The sequence below is a fragment of the Lissotriton vulgaris genome, chromosome 6 (assembly GCF_964263255.1).
Source record: "Lissotriton vulgaris chromosome 6, aLisVul1.2, whole genome shotgun sequence".
NCBI classification, from domain to species: Eukaryota; Metazoa; Chordata; class Amphibia; order Caudata; family Salamandridae; genus Lissotriton; species Lissotriton vulgaris.
Window position 1 is genome coordinate 1,588,328,588 of NC_141694.1, and position 20,052 is coordinate 1,588,348,639.

A 20,052-nucleotide genomic window follows, 5' to 3' on the forward strand; every position below is an offset into this window, starting at 1 on the left:
ACGCCAACACCCTGATTAAGTATCATAAAGTTCTCTGCATTCCCCGTGGCCTACGTATCGCCTTAAAACCGTCCCTATGCAAGAATTCGAAAGCATTTGTTGAGAGATGGAACGCAATCCTCAACAAATGCAGCTTGGATCTTATACTACTCATCGTCGAGGAATTATCCGGAATTTTGGTAGAACTATCACAAGAAATCTCTATCATTGAAAGTGAACTTAAAGATTCCCTCTCACCAGAAGAACTTACTGCCACACTGGATGACATTAACAAACAACTAGACCGACACACAAAGGACATCAACGACCGTAAGATTTGCAAATTCCGCAGAGACACTTTGGATTATAAACTGGGCGAGGTATACACGTGGGCAGACGTCTATGCTCAACGTCGCAGGAATAAACCATTTAATCCAAACACTGATACCTCTTCCTCCGGAAGCGACACCTCTAATCGTCCTAAAAAAACTCCCACAGGAACATCTACTAACATCACTCCATCCAGTGCAACACCGTCAACCAGCACAAACGATTTAACTACCACCGAGCCTTTTTTAGAGGTAAGCCCGGACAGAACCGACGACCCAGGCGGGGCAAAAGAGCAGGACAAAGATACCGGAACAAACCAACTACCTCCGAAGTCCAAGCCGAAAACTAAGCGAAATCGCTAGTGATCAACATTTCCGATACTACCCTGACCAAACATGAAACAGAGATCTTACAAAAGGGAATGTCATTTGTACCCACCAGCAACACTAACCTTCTGGAACTGGAAGTCAGTACTTTCAAACTCACAAGGAAACTAAGGTTGAAAATTTTTTTTGAAAGAGTCCTAGAACCACCCTTGAACCCAAAACCAGATCAACTTTTGGGCTTACGACCTTCGAGTACCTTCATACCACCGATCAGCCACAAAAGCATTGACACTTTTGAGACCTTGGTGAAACAGGACATAGCCAAAATCAACTACCGGAGGAAAACCCATAGGAATATCACTAATAAGGATCTTGATACCCTAAAAAACATTGCCCGAAATCCGGCAATCAAATGCATGAAAGCAGACAAGGGGGGAGCCCTTGTCATTTTGAACACACAATTATACGATTTGCGTATTAACGAACACATCTCTGACTCCAGCACCTATTTACCTCTGGAGGGTAATCCCACCAAGGAATTTCAAACTGAATTGTTGAAGATCATAGAAAAGGCAGCTTCTAATGACACCATTGATGACAGAACAAGAAAATACCTCATCGTAGAACATCCAAGAAGCCCTACTATTACCATGCTCCCGAAGATACACAAGAACCTAATGGACCCCCCGTTTCGACCTATTGTCTCGACCCGAGGTTCTATCCATGAACCCATGGGGAAATTCATAGATCGTTACTTACAACCTATGGTTTCCAGTCTCCCAAGTCACATCAAGGACACCACGGATTTCATCAAGAAAGTATCGTCCCTACAACTGAAAGAGGATGACAATATCATCCTATGTACAGCAGACGTCAGAAGTCTCTATACTTGTATCCCCCACGATGGTGGCATTGCTGCAGTGGAACAAGCCTTGTTAAAATCCGACATCAATGATTCCTTGAAAACTTTCATTCTTGAACTCATGGTATATACTCTATACCATAGTTATTTTGTACACGACCAGAAATGGTACCTGCAAATGTCCAGGATGGCCATGGGAAATTGTGCGGCTCCCACCTACGCCAATTTGTACATGGGAAACTTTGAATTTAATCACATCTACAGTAATCCAAGCTGGACCGACAACCTCATCTTATACGCCCGATATATAGATGACCTATTTTTCATTTGGAAAAATTCTCAAGAAAATCTCGAACTAGCCTTGACTGCCCTTAACTCTAAGGACGATCGAATAGAGTTCACATGGAACACTAGCAACCAAGAGATAGCGTTCTTAGACGTTCTGCTGAAGATCACCCCACATGGTATTCAGACGGATTTATTCCGGAAACCTACTGACCGCAACAACGCTCTTCTGTACAGTAGTTTTCACCGACACTCTCTTAAAAAACATCTTCCCTACAGCCAATTGTTGCGAATCACGAGAATCGTGTCTGACCCAGACACCAGACTGAATCAGATTCAAATCATGGCATCCAGATTTCAGACTAGAGGTTACCCTGAGGATCTTTTGAAAGACGCCATTGAAAGGACGACTTCCATCTCAAGACAAGACGCTCTTCAAAGCACCCACAAAAAGGACCAACAAAGAATGGTCCTAGTTTCAAAATACTCTACTGTCAGCAACAGTTATAAAGGCATCATCCTAAAGCATTGGCGTATCTTGGCATCAGAACCAGACTTTGGAAACCTCTTTAAAGAACCACCAATCTTTGCTTACACCCGACCAAGGAACCTTAAAGAAATCCTATCTCAAGCCGATCTCAACATCACCTCCGCTAAACATAATGGTACCCGTCCTTGTCATCATTGCAATAATTGCAATAATATCATTAAGGGAAACAACATCAACCACCCAATGAAAGGTCATAACATCATATTGAATGTGGACGCAACCTGTGACTCTTCTAATCTTGTTTATCTACTCAAATGCCCATGCGGCAAGATTTATGTGGGTAAAACCAGCAGAAAAGTTAAGATTAGACTGAATGAACACAAGTCGAATATTCGCACAAAGAACACCAAGTCCACGTTAGCCACACATTTTCATGGAGCTAACCACAACGTGGCTCAACTGAAATACATGGTTCTAGAGATTGTCCCCAAGATAGAAGGAAGAGACAACGACAAGTTTCTCTTACAAAGAGAAACTGCCTGGATTTACAGACTTCAGGCACAAAAACCATGGGGTCTTAATGACCGGACAGAATTAAGCTGCTATTTATGATGCCCTTTTGGCTGTGTAATGATGCTACACACTTTGTTTCCTGCCAATTGTATTTATTGTCAATTGCACCTGTTGCATGCCACATCACTTATCCCTCACTATCCAGTTTTTCCCACTCCAATATGGCCGCACTCTTTTTGCGCTGTTCCGTAGTCCCTCATTCATTTCTCCTACCCAGTTCTCATATCTATCAACTCCGCGTTTACTTCGCGGAGTTCCTGAACGTAGCACCCACCTCCCGCAGACCAGCGCTGACACCGTTTGAAGTAAGTTTCCCTTGTACCTAGCCAGCTACCTTTTCATTCCCTCCGTTTTTTCACCTCACGCGCTAACTGCTAGCGGTTCACTTTTGTTTATTTTAGCTACTGTTCCCGCTATGCGGAGAGTACCCTAGAAGCCTCGCGGTTTGAGGTTTGTTTTCACCCGTTTTTTGTTTACCCGTCTGTTTTTTGTTTACCCGTCTGTTTTTTACCCGCCTGTTTTTCTACATCTCACTTAGTTCTGTTGTAGTCACTCGGTCCGTTTTTGCATGTTAATTTCACTTCGAGCATGGTTCGCTTGTATACTGTTCTCGCACCATCACCATTATTCCGTGGCCTTTATTTGCTTTTGAGCCTTGTTCACCATTCCCACCATGATCACCTAAGCACATCACGTCTTTTAACTATAATGTTCACAATTCACCTTTGGTCAGCATGAGGTTACATCACTCAGTCACCTTCATTTATACAAACAGTATGACTTATTTGTTGCATTGATTTGGGCTATGTTTTCATATTCTGTTGTAGTGCTCCTGGACAAAGGATTTGGATAGTCCGAAATGCATCGGAGCTTGGAGCTTTTTCATTATTTGATGTCTGAAATGAAACATTGAGACATAAGAAAATCATGGATTGATACATTTACTTAATAAACGAGCACAAACAGCAAATTTTGGAAATTTATTGAAACTTTTGGAATCTACAGTGTCTTTGACACTCAGAACCAGAATAAGTGTGCCCTATACAGGGATGCGCCTACATTTCCTGTAGCGCACTCACCCTTGGATCAAGATGATGCCATTTTTGTAGAGTGTGATGGAGAGGTCAGCTTGTATGGTTGAGGAGGGCGCTATTGTAAGTTTAGTGCCGTATGGATTGTTCCTGGTTGCGCGTATATTAAGGAAGAGTGCAAAGGTTTTGCGCCAAGAGGTGGTTCTTCTGGAATAGAAAATGAGGTCAATAATGACTATGCCATTGTCCGCAGTGTAGCGCAGGTCAGAGATCAATGTCTCGGGGTAACTTTTTAGGGTGAAACGCTTAAAGGATTTTGCCGCTGTTTTAGAAAGTTTGGGAGGGTGGTCCAGAGTAAATGAGTGATCCCCAGTCGCGATCAGGCCAGGCCCTGCCATGATGGTTAGGATGGGTCACTATAGAAGCAGAGTTGTGGAGAAGTGTATCTCAATGATTACAGCCGCAGACCCTGATGCAGAGGTCTAGCCCGGGACCAGGGTTCAATTTCCCGCCTCGGCGGGTCTTGGGCTCAAAATTCCATGGACCTGATAATTCTCGCCCCATGCCTAGTCCAATCATGGAGTCCCACTCTGCAACTCTGGGCAATAGCTTGCTTAATCTCCACAACAGCCCCCACAATGCTAAGGATGCCTGGCCTCCACCTTGGGGGTGCCCAGGAGTGGATGCCTCACAGGAAAAGCCAAGATGGGTTCCACAGCGGTATTCTTACAAGCGCCTTGAGACCCTTGCGGGTGAGTGGTGCGCTATACAAGTATCAATTTAAGCAGCAGAGGGGATGAGTCTCAAGGTATCAAGGAGCTATAGTGACTGAGCTGGTTTCTTAAGGGAAGAGAGGCAGGGTAACCGCATCTCTGCAATGTTGTGGAAAACGGAGTATCCCGTGGCAGGTTGTCTTGACCAAGTATGTAAGGCAGAAGAAGGCTACAAGAGAGGCACTGTTAGAACTGTGGGCCACCTTCGAGGTGGCCACGACCTACAGTTCTGCCTCAGAACCCACAAGCAAGGTGTCCGCATCTCCCCCACAACACATAGGCACAGTGCTTATCTCTCTAATGCCTGCTATCCCTGCTGTTCCCGCACTGGGTTACACCAATCCACCAGACAGCAAACCACTAGATCTAGGACAGGGAGGTTCCCAGTTCATCAAACTCAGACATCGCTGTTCAGCGGCAGGATTTCCTGAACTTCAAAACCCATCCACGGTATGCAACCCTCCAAGCCCGAGTGGTGCCAGGAGCCTGCACTCTAACCTGCCTGGTAGAGAGCTCTCTGGTAATTTGGAGGTTTGTAGCCATATTGGATAGTGATACCACCAGTGGGGGGGGGGGGTCCAGCACGTGCAGCACTGAATGAAGGAAGCAGTCTAGGTGCAAGTTAGAAGAGAGACGCGGGTTGAGAGTAGTGAGAGAGAGAGCTTTCACCTGGGAGGCGCAAAGCAAGATGGAGCCATGCACCCTCCCCCGGAGAAGAGCAAAGCTAAGTCCTGGGCCATGTATGGCGAGAAGTCTAAGGTAGGATTTGAAGGGAGACCCCTAACTGGAACACACACGCCACCAGTTCAACAGCATAGGAAAGGAGCTGACCAAGATATAAGAGATCAGGCTAGCATGGCCCAAACTCAATTAAGACATATTAGAAGGAGAATGGCACCTCTATGTACACATGAGGAGAGCAGCAACATGGATGTCTGCCGCTCCCCCAAGCACGACGGTCGAACAAGCTGACCCCTAGAGAGATAGTATCTAGAGAAGATGGCAAGGTCTTAGCGTGACCATTTTGCCACCTGATTGCCCACTGGGCCAAAAGGGAGGGCCACAATGATAGACCCTGGCCAGAGAAGGGATCCTTTGCACCAGAGGACATGGCCATCATGGAAAACTGTATCTGGCACACAGTGGGAGATCACAGGTCGAACTTCCCCTAAATGCAAGAATGCCTGAGAAGATGGGAGTGCTGCATTGGAGAAAAGCCAGTGCACGGCTCCAAGCCAAAATATGCCAGTTGTTACAGAAAGGCACGTCAGGGACCATCTATGAGCCATGGGCTCAGATGGACAAAGAAGGGCACAGGACCAACTGCCCCTTTTGATGGACAGGGCGGGACAATGGATCTCCTGTTTTAAGAATAACACTTCGGGAATAAACCTAGCAATATGTAATGTCAAGAGCAGACTAACACAGTGTTTTACCGAGCCCTCATCCCAGCTGTCACGCTGACCAACATCAAGCATGACAGGGCTGCGTTCAAATTGTTTAGACACCAGATATGGACGGCCCTGGGGGAAATGTTCCCCGACTGCCCAGAGACTTTCTAGACAGAATGAAGGAATGATGGGGACAGGAGACAGGACACCCATGGATCGGCACGGGCCCCCAGGTTGAATTTTTCTACAGCATCCTCAAAAAGTGGCTGTCTATTTTAATACAGAGTTGCCTGGACAGCGTAGTAGGATTAGACACCAAACCTTGGCAGGAAATACAGGCCCACATATTACATAACTATAGGAAGAAACAAGAAAAGGTAAGGGAAAAACTGAAGCCAGCCCAAAGAGATATCGCTCCGCTGCCAACCCTAGAGTGTTCCTACCAAGTCCGCTGCAGAGGTAAGGTGGGTTGGAAGTAGCCAGACCTCAGAATGTACTACTACTGTCACATATTGGGTCACATGGCTGACCAAAGCTGCCTAAAGGCATACTATGAGCAACAGTCCCTGTAAAATCCCTGTCCACAAAACCAAGCACAAATCAACCTGAATGCACAGCGTATTCAGGCACAAGGAAATCAGTCAACAAATACACTACTGCAACAAGGACCTGGTGGTTGGCCTAATACATGGCAGCAGCAGCAGGCGGGGAAACCAGCCCAGCAAGCACCGGGGCCAGCACCTCAGCAGGGAGGGGTGACTGTCTGGGAAGGCAATGCTATCACACAATCACCCAATCCAAATACGCAGCAAATCCAAACTCCCAATATAGCCCATCCACACCACATCAACTCCAAGAAACTCACCACAACATTAAAGACTAGTGACACAGCAGTAGGAGAAAAATCAAGCCTTTACTTGTATTCAAGAAAAATGTTCGGTCGATCGGGAATCTGTGCTTTATGTTGGTGCCTGCAGGGGCCTAAGCCCCACTCTGCTACTAGTCCCTCTCCACAGGGTTGGCTGGCCACTCCCTGTGGAGAGGGTAATCTGACAAGGAGCAGGGCGGTCCCCAACCAATGCATAAAAACAGGCACCCAGGTCCCTTCACCCAAGTCACTAGGGTGAGCCCCAGATCGAAAGGATCCCATTCGCCAACATGTTTGGCCTCCAGCTAGTAAAGAACCCCATCAGTTCCAAAACAAGATGAAGCTCCAATGTCAGAAGCCAGGCTTTCCATGCACCAAGGCTAATGGTGTCCCTCATGGGGCTTTGTAGTCCACGCAAAAATAAAGCAACAATGTGACACCAAGTCAGTAGGAAAATGCACCAGGGCAATCAGTAAACTCAGTTCATCACTCACAGTGCGACAAGTCTCAGGCGCGTACCTGACTCCCATGTTAAATAAGATGCAGTGCGCGCAACGAAATTCGTTTTATGTATTTAAATGTTTACTTACCTGTAAAACTCCGTAATCCATACATTATTTCCCCCCACCCTGCCCCTCCTCCTGCCCACGTCACCGCCCTATAGAAACACCTACTGCCGACCGCTACTGGCACAAACACATGTTAGGGAAATTAAAATGAGTCATCCACATAGCCACGAAGATCACCCGACTAAAACGCTAACCTCTGTCACTGCGAGGGGAGGACAGAAAGACTTTCAAAATAAAACTGAGGCAACCCATGACCAAAAACTCACCAGTTCCTAAAATGAGGCCCAAACTGGTGCCCTCCTTCCAGTACCTCGACAAAATGGATGCACAGAAATGCCCCAAAAACGACAGGCATAGGAACTTCTGAGATCGAATAATGATGTACGTTTTTCTAAAAGCTAACATACAACCCACAGCTCTTATCTAACAGACACCATTGCAAGACTTGCAATGCTCCAAAGTTATGTATTATTGCACCTTTGTACATCATCTGCTTAGCATGGGTGTGGCCTCATCTATAAGTAACAAGAAATCGCTGGTCACAAAGAGCCTACCGATAATATTTCTACATCGCTTGTGTAGGCACCTTTCCCACCTCACTAACACTTACAGTAAACCAAACACTAGTATTCCACATGCACTGCACAGTACATTCTTACACAATACATGATATCAGCAAATGACCCTCTTGGGCGCCCAGAAGTCGGCTAGGTTGGGCTCTGTCAGCTCGCTGATACCCCACTCTGTATGAGCAGATAGATTTTAATTATCTCATGAAATAGTTCCTGATAAAGCAAAATATCTCATCCACCTATACAAATGTAGGATTAGGGCCAAGATGTAAACTAGTAGAGTAGAACCGCATAGAGTGTTATTAAACATTACCTGGTATAAGACCATCCCCACCGCACTGTACCATCTCACCTACCCTAGCAATATTCAAACTGAGCTATGAGCATCAGGATGCTCAGATGGGGTACCTTAGGGGAGGACAGTGTTTGGCCCTGAGATTTTCTAAAAATGAGAAAGGTTGAATGACAGCAGACACCCCCATGCCAGTATATCTGAGGCACTTAGATAGATAGGTGCACATGGCTCGATGAAAAAAGGCAACCACTAATTCTATGAAACCGTACAAAGTATTCCTTATGTTTCAGAGGCAAATGAACGATTCCGCTTGGCACAAATGAAACGAAAAAATTGATATCTACTGGCAATGTGGGGAGTTTGCCTATGCTCAGTACGTACCCGGATGGTGGGGACTCTGCACCCTCGTAACCAATGTACACCAAGACCATTGTCATCCTTGAAGAAGACTTGTCTGAGTTGTTCAAACATCCGCTACAGAGGAAAACAACTCTATTGCATCAAGCTTCAGAAAAAATAACTGCCTAATATTTTGCCTAATGCAAAAACAACAGTTGATGGACAGAATGCAGATCAATGTCATACATTCACCCCAGTACAGAGATCTGGGCCTAAATCCATCGTTTTTTTTGCACTCCACACCACCCCAGTTCAGACATGGCCATATGCAAATCAACCTTGACCCTGAGCCTCATGGGAACAGTCCAGCCCGAACTGCCAAGCCATGTCTTCCCTGACCGGAATCAAGCATCCAGGCTGGTTTCTGGCTATCAGCCATCATCAGCCAGGATAGCTTGACTCCAGTGGTGTGGAGAGCAAGGGACTCACGTCTGGGCATACCATTCCCACCGGAATCAAGCATCCTAGGACCGGATTTGCTCAGACGTGAGTCCCGTGCTCGAAATCTGGTCATGAGGAAACGTGAATGAACTTGAATAGTAAAAGACAAATGAAATTGTGGATGGTTTGGGCACCCATCTACAGAATTACGTGTTTCACAATCCCGATTAGACATACTTAATTTGGCAAAATAATCATTTTTTATCATCAATTTCATATTAGGTTGAATACAGTCAGGATTATCATAGTAGTGCCCTAGCCCAATCTTATAAAATGTTCTTTGACATATCGGAGCCAGGGAAAAGCAAGACCTTTTTCAAGGGACATACAATCTCTAAAAACACTCCTTGAGATTGATAAGTCCTCTGATGTCCACACTTTTCCCCAAAGGATCAAGGTAGCAAAAATGTTTCTATCTTTTACCAAATCGAACCCCACATCCGAGTGGCTAAAAGCATTGGAAGAACTAACAGGGATCATTAATAATCTTTTTAAAAATGTATTTTCCAGAGTTTGTAACTAATTACTTTTGTGATGTCCCCATACTCCTGCCCGGAAAGTAGCTACTGATAAACATTTAGATTTGTATAAGGTTATCATCTCTGCTACTGGCTTATGTCCTAACTTACAAGCAAAGCGGAACAGCCCCTCCACTGTTCTGCTAGTGTGGTGGACTCTGGCCACAATCAGTTGCTCCCAGTTTAATTTGTTATTAAAAACATTCCCTAGGTAAGTGAAATTGGGCACCTTGTCTATTATTTTTCCTTCACCACAAATTTCCTTGTTTTCGTTTGTTTGGGACCGCACACCATAATAAAAGATTTACTAAAAATTACTTTCAGGTCCAATGCCAACATGAAGACAGTAAAAGAATTGAAAGCTTTTTGAAGGCTATTGGCCGTCAAAACCATCAAGACAGTGTCATCTGCGTATGACAGCAGGGATACTGATTTACCTCCTTTGCTGGTAAAGTCTAGTTGTTGCTCCAAAGGAAAAGACTCCAGGCCATTTGTATATATAAGGAATAAAAAAGGGGCCAAGATACACCCTTGGCGAACCCCCTCCATGGAAAAAATTGACCTAGTCATCTCTCCCCGGGGCCATAACGGATAGAAACAGTAGTAGAGGCATGCAACCTCCACAAAAAAAAGTTATAAGGGGCTCCTCGCAACCCATTTTTTCCATTAGATTTCATAACTTCCCCCTGTTTACTGTATCAAATGCACTGGATAAGTCCATGAAGGCAAGGTGGATTGACCCCCTCCTCGCCTTAATATACTTACCCACGATCAGAGACATGTTGAGGCACTGTTTATTTATTCCCATACCCCTTCTGAAGCCATATTGTGCATTGGATATGAGACCAGAGGCATTAGCCCAAGATTCCAGGCGTGCAAGAATTATCCTTCAAGGACTTTACATGTGGCATCATTGAAGGATATATGCCTGTAGCATGCAGGATCATTTCTATTTCCTTTTTTGTAGATCGGCACCACTATAGCCTCTTTCCATGATGAGGGAAAATTTCCCACTACTAAAGCTTTAAAAACATTAACCAACAACGAAGCCCATAGTCGTGGTTGCTTTTAAATAAATCCAGGGGCACCCCGTCCTGGCCTTGTGCTTTCGAGGAAATACCCTTTGTTAGAGCGTCTTCAACCTCACTAACAGTCAGGGAGGAACTAAGGTGGTATGCTGTATCTAAATGAATTACTAGTTATCCCTTTGTTCATGTGGTGAGACGCAATTTGTATTAAAATAATTGTAAAATGAAATTCCCTGACTTCCTCTAGTATTGTTGATTCTATGCTTTTAACCTCATTTGTGAACAAGGGGCAATTGATAACCTCGCAAAAACTTTTAGAATCCATGAGATCACTAGCTCTTTCAGGATCTTCCCAGGCTAGTCTTCTCACTACATCCTTTCTCTGCTTAATTACACGTTTATAAGTTTGCCTTGCTCTCTTGATTAAAATTTGGTCACAGGGGATTGCATGCAAGGCATTCTTAAGATCTTTATGCTCCCCGGTACACTCAGCATTACATCATCTTGTTTCTTGAGGGTCCCTCCTTTTCACCAACTTGGTCAAGTCTTTAGCAACATTTTTACAGATTAGTTCAAAATCCTGTAAGATTATGTCTGGGTGGAAATCCTGGGTTGAACATGACATGATTTGACTTAAATTAGTTTTAACAATATTCTCCTCAAATTGGGAGGGATTTATTTTACACCATTTTAGTCCTACTCCCTGGTTGTGATGATACTTGAGTGGACGTTTATCACCCTTGCCCTCCTGTGCCGTTACATACACAGAAATAGTGAGGGGATTGTGGTTACTTGTTGGATTTGGTTCAACCGCACACCTCACAACGAGGCACACGAATTTTCTAATTATTAGCAAAAAATCAATTGTGCAAGTTTTACCTCCACCCTGGTAGGTTGCATATTGTATGGATGGGGTACTAACCAAGGTATCAGCTAGACATAAATCATTAACCACAGTGATAGAGTGTATTGCTTCACCCTGCACAGGGTGTTTAAAATGTGGCATGGGCTGGTTCTCAGTATCAGTGACCCCGCAAACATCAGTTGAGCTACAGCCACATAATGTGCAATTGAAGTTGCCTGCCCAAATTAAACATAAAGGATGACATTTCCCTGCAACCTTATCAATTTCCTCTTTGAGGGTATTAATGACCTCACAGTTATTTGGATCAATATTATTATAATAACAGTGCATCAAAACTATTGTACCATCAATCAAGTTTGAAATCAAGATGAGCTGGTACCAGGGGGTGACAATTTTATTCTCTGCCGTTAGAGACCCCTATTTGACAGAAATCCATGTTACCAGTCCTCCCTTTGCTCTCCCTGCAATCGAAGGTGTTGCTTGGACATTGAAAGAACAGTATCCATCTATGTCAATATCATTCATACTCCAAGTTTCTTGAAAACAAATTATGTCAAATGTCTTAATATATTGTAATCACGTCTCATCAGTTAGTTTTGAGGAAATACCTACGATGTTCCAGGAGATAAGTCTAAGGGGCAGGTATTAAATCATACTCCACTTTGGCTTCCCCAATATTATTAGTATCTACTGGCAATGGTAAAGGGTATGAGCTATTAGCAGGGTCATGATCAAATGTGTAAGTGGAGGCGGCAGCACTTTCTGCTAAATCTTGGGCTTTCTCTACATCTTTCAGGGGAATGTCGGATTTCCCTAAATTTCTCAGAGCGGAGCTATTTCTGCAAGCCCACTTAAAGCCTCAAAACGATTTGGGTGAAACCAGACTGGTTGCGGAGGATGCTTGTTTGCCCCAATGAACCTCCCTTCCTCTACAATGTGCCATGGAGGTCTGGGCGGTTGGTAAAAGAACCCCAGGGGTAGAAGGGATATTCCCCTTGTATCTAAGGACTAATTGTCCATTTTGTCTAGTACTATCTTCACCAGACCTGGGGATCTAAATGATAAAACTATACAATCTCCATGGAGGTTCTAAATAGATTTACCCACTCACCCAATTTGACGCACCATCCTAAATTCTGAAAATAGCATGTTGTTGCTTATCCCCATCCCAGCATTCAGAAAGTGCAACGATGTATTCTTCAACGTTGGCCAGTGTTCTGACTCACCGGGCAGTAATGGAGGAACGTTGGCCAATACCAGGGTATATGGAGTTGCTTCTGGTGGTAAGTGTAGATTAGTATGGGGGCCAGGAGGGCGTCTTTGTTCAGGGATCTGACCTTCTATTATACTTGTTAACTGAGATCTCTCATCATAGGTACGGCTAGACTTCTCATTACAGGCGCTACCTGATGCATGCGTATTCAGACCCTGCTTAGTAGTCAAACCTTTTGTCTGTTGTGCAATATCAATGACATTTGGCAAGGTGCATGCTGCCCTGGGGCATTGTGAGTCATCTCGATGTTTTAGAGGGAAATCAGGCGGGTGCACAACTCCTCTTACTACCTTGCTCCTAGAAGCATCAACAGAGGGAGTAACATCTACTCTCTTTTGGAAATGAACAGTCAGGGATGGGTAGGTACTATTGGTCTCTATCTTTTCCAGTTTACTTAATCTCCCTTCAATTCCAATTAACTTTTGCAATATTGGTTGTAATATAGCTGACAGTGATAGCTCCAGTGTTTTCCAAAAGTCTTATCCTTCTTGAAAAAAAACCTTAAATGTCATTTCTTTTAGGTTTGGAGCAGGCCCCAGATTGAACTCTTTATCAGCTGGTTTACTCTTATGCCCCAACGGTTAAGGCATAAGGTAATTTTGTTTATTAGAGGCCTGCCCTTTCCTTTTCTTGGCAGGTGGTGCCTGGTTGTTTCCCTGTGTGGATTTTGCTTTCTGACCCTGCGTCACCACATTTGGCACAATAGATTTTACAGGATTGTCAATAACAATATCAGAGGCATTAGACACATTTGAGGCATTAATAACTTCTAAATCTGAGACTGTTGTGTGTAACGAGCTGGTATGCAAGGAGTTCAATTCCGCATTAAGTTGTAGCACGGGACAGCGGGAGATAGTCGATTGCGAGGGTTTTGGAGTTCCAGGGACAGTCTGCGCTCAGTGAGCTCTATTTCATGAATGACTGCGGACTCAGCCCTAAATAAGAAAACGTCCAGGGTCCCCACGACCCCTCCTTGCCCATTTCCACTTTTGGGCCTACTCATTTTCAACCCCCTTTGGTTTACAGCCAATGTCAATTTTAATGTCAATAGCAATTATCAATTATAACAGCGTTTCAGTACCTTAAACTTAACTGGCCACTACCAGGTTGTTCCAGGACCATAGATTCGTAGATTTCATGGTGTGGCCCAGCCCGGCCTCCTCCGGCCTCTGACGGGTGCAGACTGGCCCGGACTTGGCCCGAGCTTCACCCAGGCGCGTCCTGCACTGCAGGAGTTGTGTGCTCTTTTTAAGCAACTCAGCGGCACTTGCAGGTGGTGTGGGCGGCATACGCGCCGCTAGAGCTGCTGGGGCTTGTAGTCCCTAACCGGCCTCCTCACTCGCTGCCAGGACCGGGACTGTAAGTATCCCCACTTGACTGTATTGGCAGTGGCGGCAGGAAACACCAGGATCCAGTGGCAATGGCAGCCGGGACAAACGCAAAGACTTCAGCAGTGCGCGCGCACCAGCTGGAGACAGGGAAATTCATATCCCAGTAACTTATGTTTGCATGTATATGTCTGCATCCTACTATATATTTTTATTCATACAATTGGATTTTTGGTTATTTAAGCATACAAGTATTTTTCCAAAAGAAACAATGTGTTACTTATTCTTTTTTTACTTATAACATTGCTAAAACCAAATATAAAAACCCTATTATATTCGTGCATGTGAAAATCTATTTACAGGAGTCGACACTGGAATTCACAAAATATTCCCAGAGTTGCTCATAGGTAACTTTCGCAGCTGCTGCTTCCTATGAATATTCATGGGACGCTTTATGGATTCTTAAAAGACCGTAAATATAGATGTTAATTTACAGGAGTACATTTCTGACATTTCTGACTTATTTGGGAGAAGGACGCAATGAGCGCATAAATGCTGCTTATCGTTAATGACTTGTTTTCCAAACCTAAAGGTACATTTTGCTCTGTTATAATATAAAGATAGGAGAACACACAAAGTCCCTGTTATTTCTTCTTTAATAGGGACTTTGTGTTTTCTCCTTCAGTGTTACCCCGTCCCTTTTATAAAATGAGGGTACCTCCCCTCTGTTTTTTACTTTTATAGGACAAAGATAACAAGAGGATAGTAATTAGTACCCACAAGATATGTGCAAAAAATTTTGTTTAATAATGGCTTTTATTGCTATACCAAGTCAATAGAGGTTGACAGAAGCCGAAGTACAGCATAACACGTGTTATTCGTGTGCCGAATATCAAATCGTATTGATGGTTTAGCTCCTTCTTGTTAGGCGCCTTTCATCATAAGCACAGAAGGAAACGTTTAGCTCTCGAAGACAATTTAGCATTTCCAGTGTAACGTACTCGGAGACATATTCTGTAGGTTGATGTGACGGCGGTGGTGTTTGATTCGGTGTGAGTTTTCATACCGAGTTGTCGTGGCTGATATTCCTGAATGTAGGCAGTTAGTATTTTCGTGTTATTTCCTGTATATTAGTATTGATGTTGTGCTTAATCTAATTCTAAAATGAAAGCCAAGCAATTCTGTCGCCACTGTATGATCATTGATACGGCAAAGGGATTTGTTTTTTATCATTATAAAGAAGTGCAGCTGGCATGAAATGAAAAGAGCTTCATAACGCTGGCTATGTTTAAGGTAATATTATGTTCGCTGTAATGCAGTTTCTGGAGTTTTGACACAGAGAGAAATTATTCTAAGGAATATAAATGAGTACTGTGGAGAACATTTGAGATTGTGCCCATGCCCCCACCTCCCACAAGAATCCATTTTGATTCCCTGCAGTGACACATTTTGCAATTTTAAAAAGCGTTCTCTTTTATGTGTTTTAGGTCAGAAATGCATCCAATCTGCAATAAATCTTTTGGGAAGCACGATTCTGCCGAGAAGCCAGAGGACAAAAATCAGAGACGATTTTCCAATGAAGATTATTTATCTAGCTATGGATTCAGCTACAGCCTGGTCGAAAACGGAGACGAGTTCAATTACGACTATATCCTGTGTAATGAAGTGCGTGATGTGATCTGTTTCCCTAAACCTGACGCCTTCAATCCCTGTGAGGACATCATGGGCGACAGCACCCTGCGGGCCTTAATCTGGATCATCAACATTCTTGCAATTACCGGAAACATCACGGTCCTGGTCATATTGATAAGCAGCCAGTACAAGTTCACCGTCCCCCGGTTCCTGATGTGTAACCTCGCCTTTGCTGACCTCTGCATGGGCCTCTACCTGTTGCTGATTGCATCTGTCGACATCCAGACCAAAAGCCAGTACTACAACCATGCCATCGACTGGCAGACAGGCTCTGGCTGCGCGGCAGCTGGGTTCTTCACAGTGTTTGCCAGCGAGCTCTCGGTGTACACATTAACAGTCATCACTCTGGAAAGATGGCACACCATAACATATGCCATGCAGCTCGACCGCAAGGTGCGATTCCGCCATGCCACGGCTATAATGGTGGTTGGGTGGATTTTTGCCTTTACGGTGGCGATCCTTCCAATATTCGGAGTTAGCAGCTACACCAAAGTCAGCATCTGCCTCCCAATGGACATAGAAAGCAGACTCTCCCAATCATACATCGTCTTTATTCTAGTGCTAAACGTCTGTGCGTTCTTTATTATTTGTGCGTGCTACATTGGCATCTACCTAACGGTTAGAAACCCCAACGTCGTCTCTTCGAACAGTGATACAAAGATTGCAAAGCGGATGGCAATATTGATCTTTACCGACTTTCTCTGCATGGCACCAATTTCCTTCTTTGCAATCTCGGCATCGCTGAAAATCCCGCTCATCACAGTTTCCAAATCGAAGATCCTGCTGGTTTTATTCTACCCGATCAATTCGTGTGCCAACCCCTTTTTGTACGCTATTTTTACCAAGACATTCCGCAGAGACTTTTTCATCCTAATGAGCAAGTTTGGCTGTTGTGAAGTTCAAGCACAGAACTGCAGAACAGAGACGTCTTCCTCTCATAACTCCCACATGAGAAACGGACATTATGTTCCCGCTCCGAAATATAGCGCCGCTTCCATTCACACGCTTGTGCCTATGAATAACTTGAACTAAAGACAGTAATCCCGAATAATATGCCAGAACAGGGACTGGCATGTAACTCCACTGTGAATTTAATAAAGAAATAGAACATACTTGTCAAAGAACACTTAAGGTCATTTTGGTATTAATATAATGGTAACACGGACGCGATGATTTGTGGTGCTACGTTTTGCACCACAGGCAATTGAAGTTCCAGCTCGAAGAATAAAACCACAGTCCTTTCAGCACCACCTCAGTTTGCAAGACCAGTGACGGTAGCGAGAGAATGTTCTGGTCTTTTTTGGTACAACGCAGGGGTCACAGTTGCACAAAAAGATTGAATTAGTATCAACACTTTACCTTCAACGCCTCTTCAGGGGTAGTAAGTGGTATACGAATACAATTTCAATACACTGGGCCGCAGCATCACTAATCTACATAAAAGTGCGGCTAATGAAAAGCTGAGCCTTTTTAACATGTATTCTCTTCTGAAAGCAGGCATTCCAGATAAAGGGAGTATAATTGATGAGAAGGAACATGTGATGTTAGCTGAATTTCATCTACTTCTTTTCGGAAAGAAAAGTTAAGAATCTTAAGATGCACAGAATACATTTGAATTTCACTATTTATCAGATGATCTGACTACATTCTTGAGATGGCATGGGTAGAAAAGTGGAAATGCATATTCTTAAAAGGCAGGGAAATTCAGAATAAGTGTATTTAGATTTATGGTTAACTCCATGTTTGTAAAAGGGAAGCAGTGATAAAGGTTTCTCTTTATAATAGAAATGTGCGGCGTACTCATTTTTTCTAAGCATTTTTTTTCTGTACATATTTGCTAACAGTATCATGCCACGGGCTTTATGACTGGCACGAGATTAGACAAAAAAAGCATATTAATTACTTGATTTGTTATTGAATATCTAATATGTAAACTATTGATTATATTTGTTTTTCATGGTACCAATGCACATAATTAAAGTTTCAAACCTGCTTCAATAGTATTCTTTAGCATATTATGTATTTAGTGTAACATCACTAAAGCTGCATTCACATTCACAGAGCATTTTTTCAGATCCTACGTGGTTTAAAATGTGCTGTACTTAAACGCTCGTGTGCATAACATTTAGAATGGATATCAATAGCAATGAGAGGAAACAAACAATCAAAGTTCAGGTTGATTTTTTAAAATTTACTTTTCAAGTCCGTCAATTTCACAGCAACCCAAATGATGGCTTGGAGCCCCTTGAACAGACGCAAGAGGAGGGTAGATCATGCAGAAAATGAAAGGTGCAAAGTAATAGTTTAAAAAAAAGAACTGCTTACTGATGAGAAACCCTAACCCAACTCACGCAGCGTGCTGCATCCTACAATCACACTCATGATCAGTCACATACCCATTGGTAGGTTTGTACTATAGCCTTAGAGCCCACTGCCGAGGGTTATACCAACTGTTTAAGGTCCTGAACCTGTGTTGGGCCTATAACGAGAGTGAGGGCCTTTAACAACTGGTATAGCCCGAGGCAGAAGGGCTAAAAGGCTATTGGAACATTTCACCCATTAAGGATAGAATGTTCTAAATTAAAATGGGAGAAAGATAAAGAAAAACATTGGAATGTTGGAGCTCCGGGCTTATACCATCCATTATAAGCCCAGAGCCAGTCCAATATGTTCAGTGGAGCTCTCAACATTCCGGCGTTCTAATACACCCTATTCCTAGAGGAGTTAAAGATCAGTGTTTCTTAATTAAGACATATTTGTTTATGATAACAACTTCATAAAGGCCAAAGAGTCGTCATGATGAAGGAACGGAAAGCTTCCACTCCTTCAACCTAAGTTCTGAAACTGTAGATGCAGATGATGCAATGTGTGATAACACTGGATCTACGGGAGGGATTGGTGCTGGAAAATGAACTACAACTGGAGACAAATGTGTTATAGGAGATATTTGTAGGATTATTGAAAAGAAAGTTACATCTGAAGCATCTGAGCAGGTCCCACGGGCAGTTTAAAAGCAGTTCCCTAACTAGTCCTGCTCCACTGAACATCATGGGCAACTGTCAAGGGCGTGAACACAAAGATACTTCTAATTGTATCAAAGTATTTCTAGAAGATGACAAGAGAAAACTTCAAGGGAATATCAAACATTATTCTAAAGTTGCAAATTCTTTGGTAATATTACTTCAATTACTTTGGGCCATTGAATCAGGTGCCAAATTGAGGAAATAATGTCAAAACTTGGTTGTATAGTTATACAAGAACCTATATAATTAAAGAGTTTCTGAAATTAGCTGGACTGTCGCAAACCCAAAGAAAACACTGAAACTGTACTCATCCTCTACTTTTCTGAATTTCCAATGGAATCTAGATTCAGCTAAAGAGGATACAATGTCCTCAAAGACTCAGTGCCCGATTCACAGAACTAACTTAAGACAAAATCCACAACTTATACTTTTGGTATTCACAGAACGTAATTACTACTTTAGGTATTCACAGAAAGGATTTACGACTACTAACTTCACGTCCGCACTCGGGCCGGAGATTCCGGCCCGGTGGCGGAGATTCTGGCCCGGAGGTGGACATTCCGGCCCAGAGGTGGAGATTCCGGCCCGGTTGTGGAGATTTTGGCCGTGGCTAAGTCTCTGCCCTTGGCCGGAATCTCCACCTCCGGGCCGGAATCTCCACCTCCGGGCCAGACTCTCTGCCAATTGGCCGGAATCTCCAGCCCAAGTGCGGACGTAAAGTTAGTAGTCATAAATCCATTCTGTGAATATCAAAAGTAGTAAATGCATTCTGTGAACACCAAAAGTAGTAAGTACTGTCTTTGAATACAAAAAGTAGTACGTTTAGGATTTTGTCTTAAGTTAGTTCTGTGAATCGGGCCCTATGTTGGCACCTTTATGTCAATTTCTAAGATCGAAAATATCTCTGCCACAACCCAGCAACACTCAAGCATTAGGCATTTGGAGATAAGCACTGATATGAAAAGTAGAGGTGAAAAAAAAAGAAGACTACTTATTGGCAGGGTGGCAAAGGACGTTACGGCTGCCACCTCAAGGGTTATTGCCGACCTTATTTAGAAACCACCGCTGCCCAACGCTGATCTATTTGCCCTCAAGTAAACACTATCAAATTGCTTGCTCTGAAGCCATTGTAGGTGTGGTG

At 43.6% G+C, this 20,052-nt stretch overlaps 1 protein-coding gene across 3 annotated transcripts in view; it reads left to right on the top strand.

The window, feature by feature from the left end:
- FSHR (follicle stimulating hormone receptor) overlaps window positions 1-17,880 on the top strand; it is a 1,773,743-nt gene extending 1,755,863 nt beyond the window's left edge. For all 3 annotated transcript variants that reach the window (XM_086927758.1, XM_086927760.1, XM_086927759.1), the window contains one exon: window positions 15,684-17,880. In XM_086927758.1, coding sequence (XP_086783884.1) covers window positions 15,684-16,920 — 1,237 coding nt within the window. In that variant the 3' untranslated portion in view covers window positions 16,921-17,880. The remainder of the gene's footprint in view (window positions 1-15,683) is intronic.
- Window positions 17,881-20,052: the final 2,172 nt, after the last annotated feature.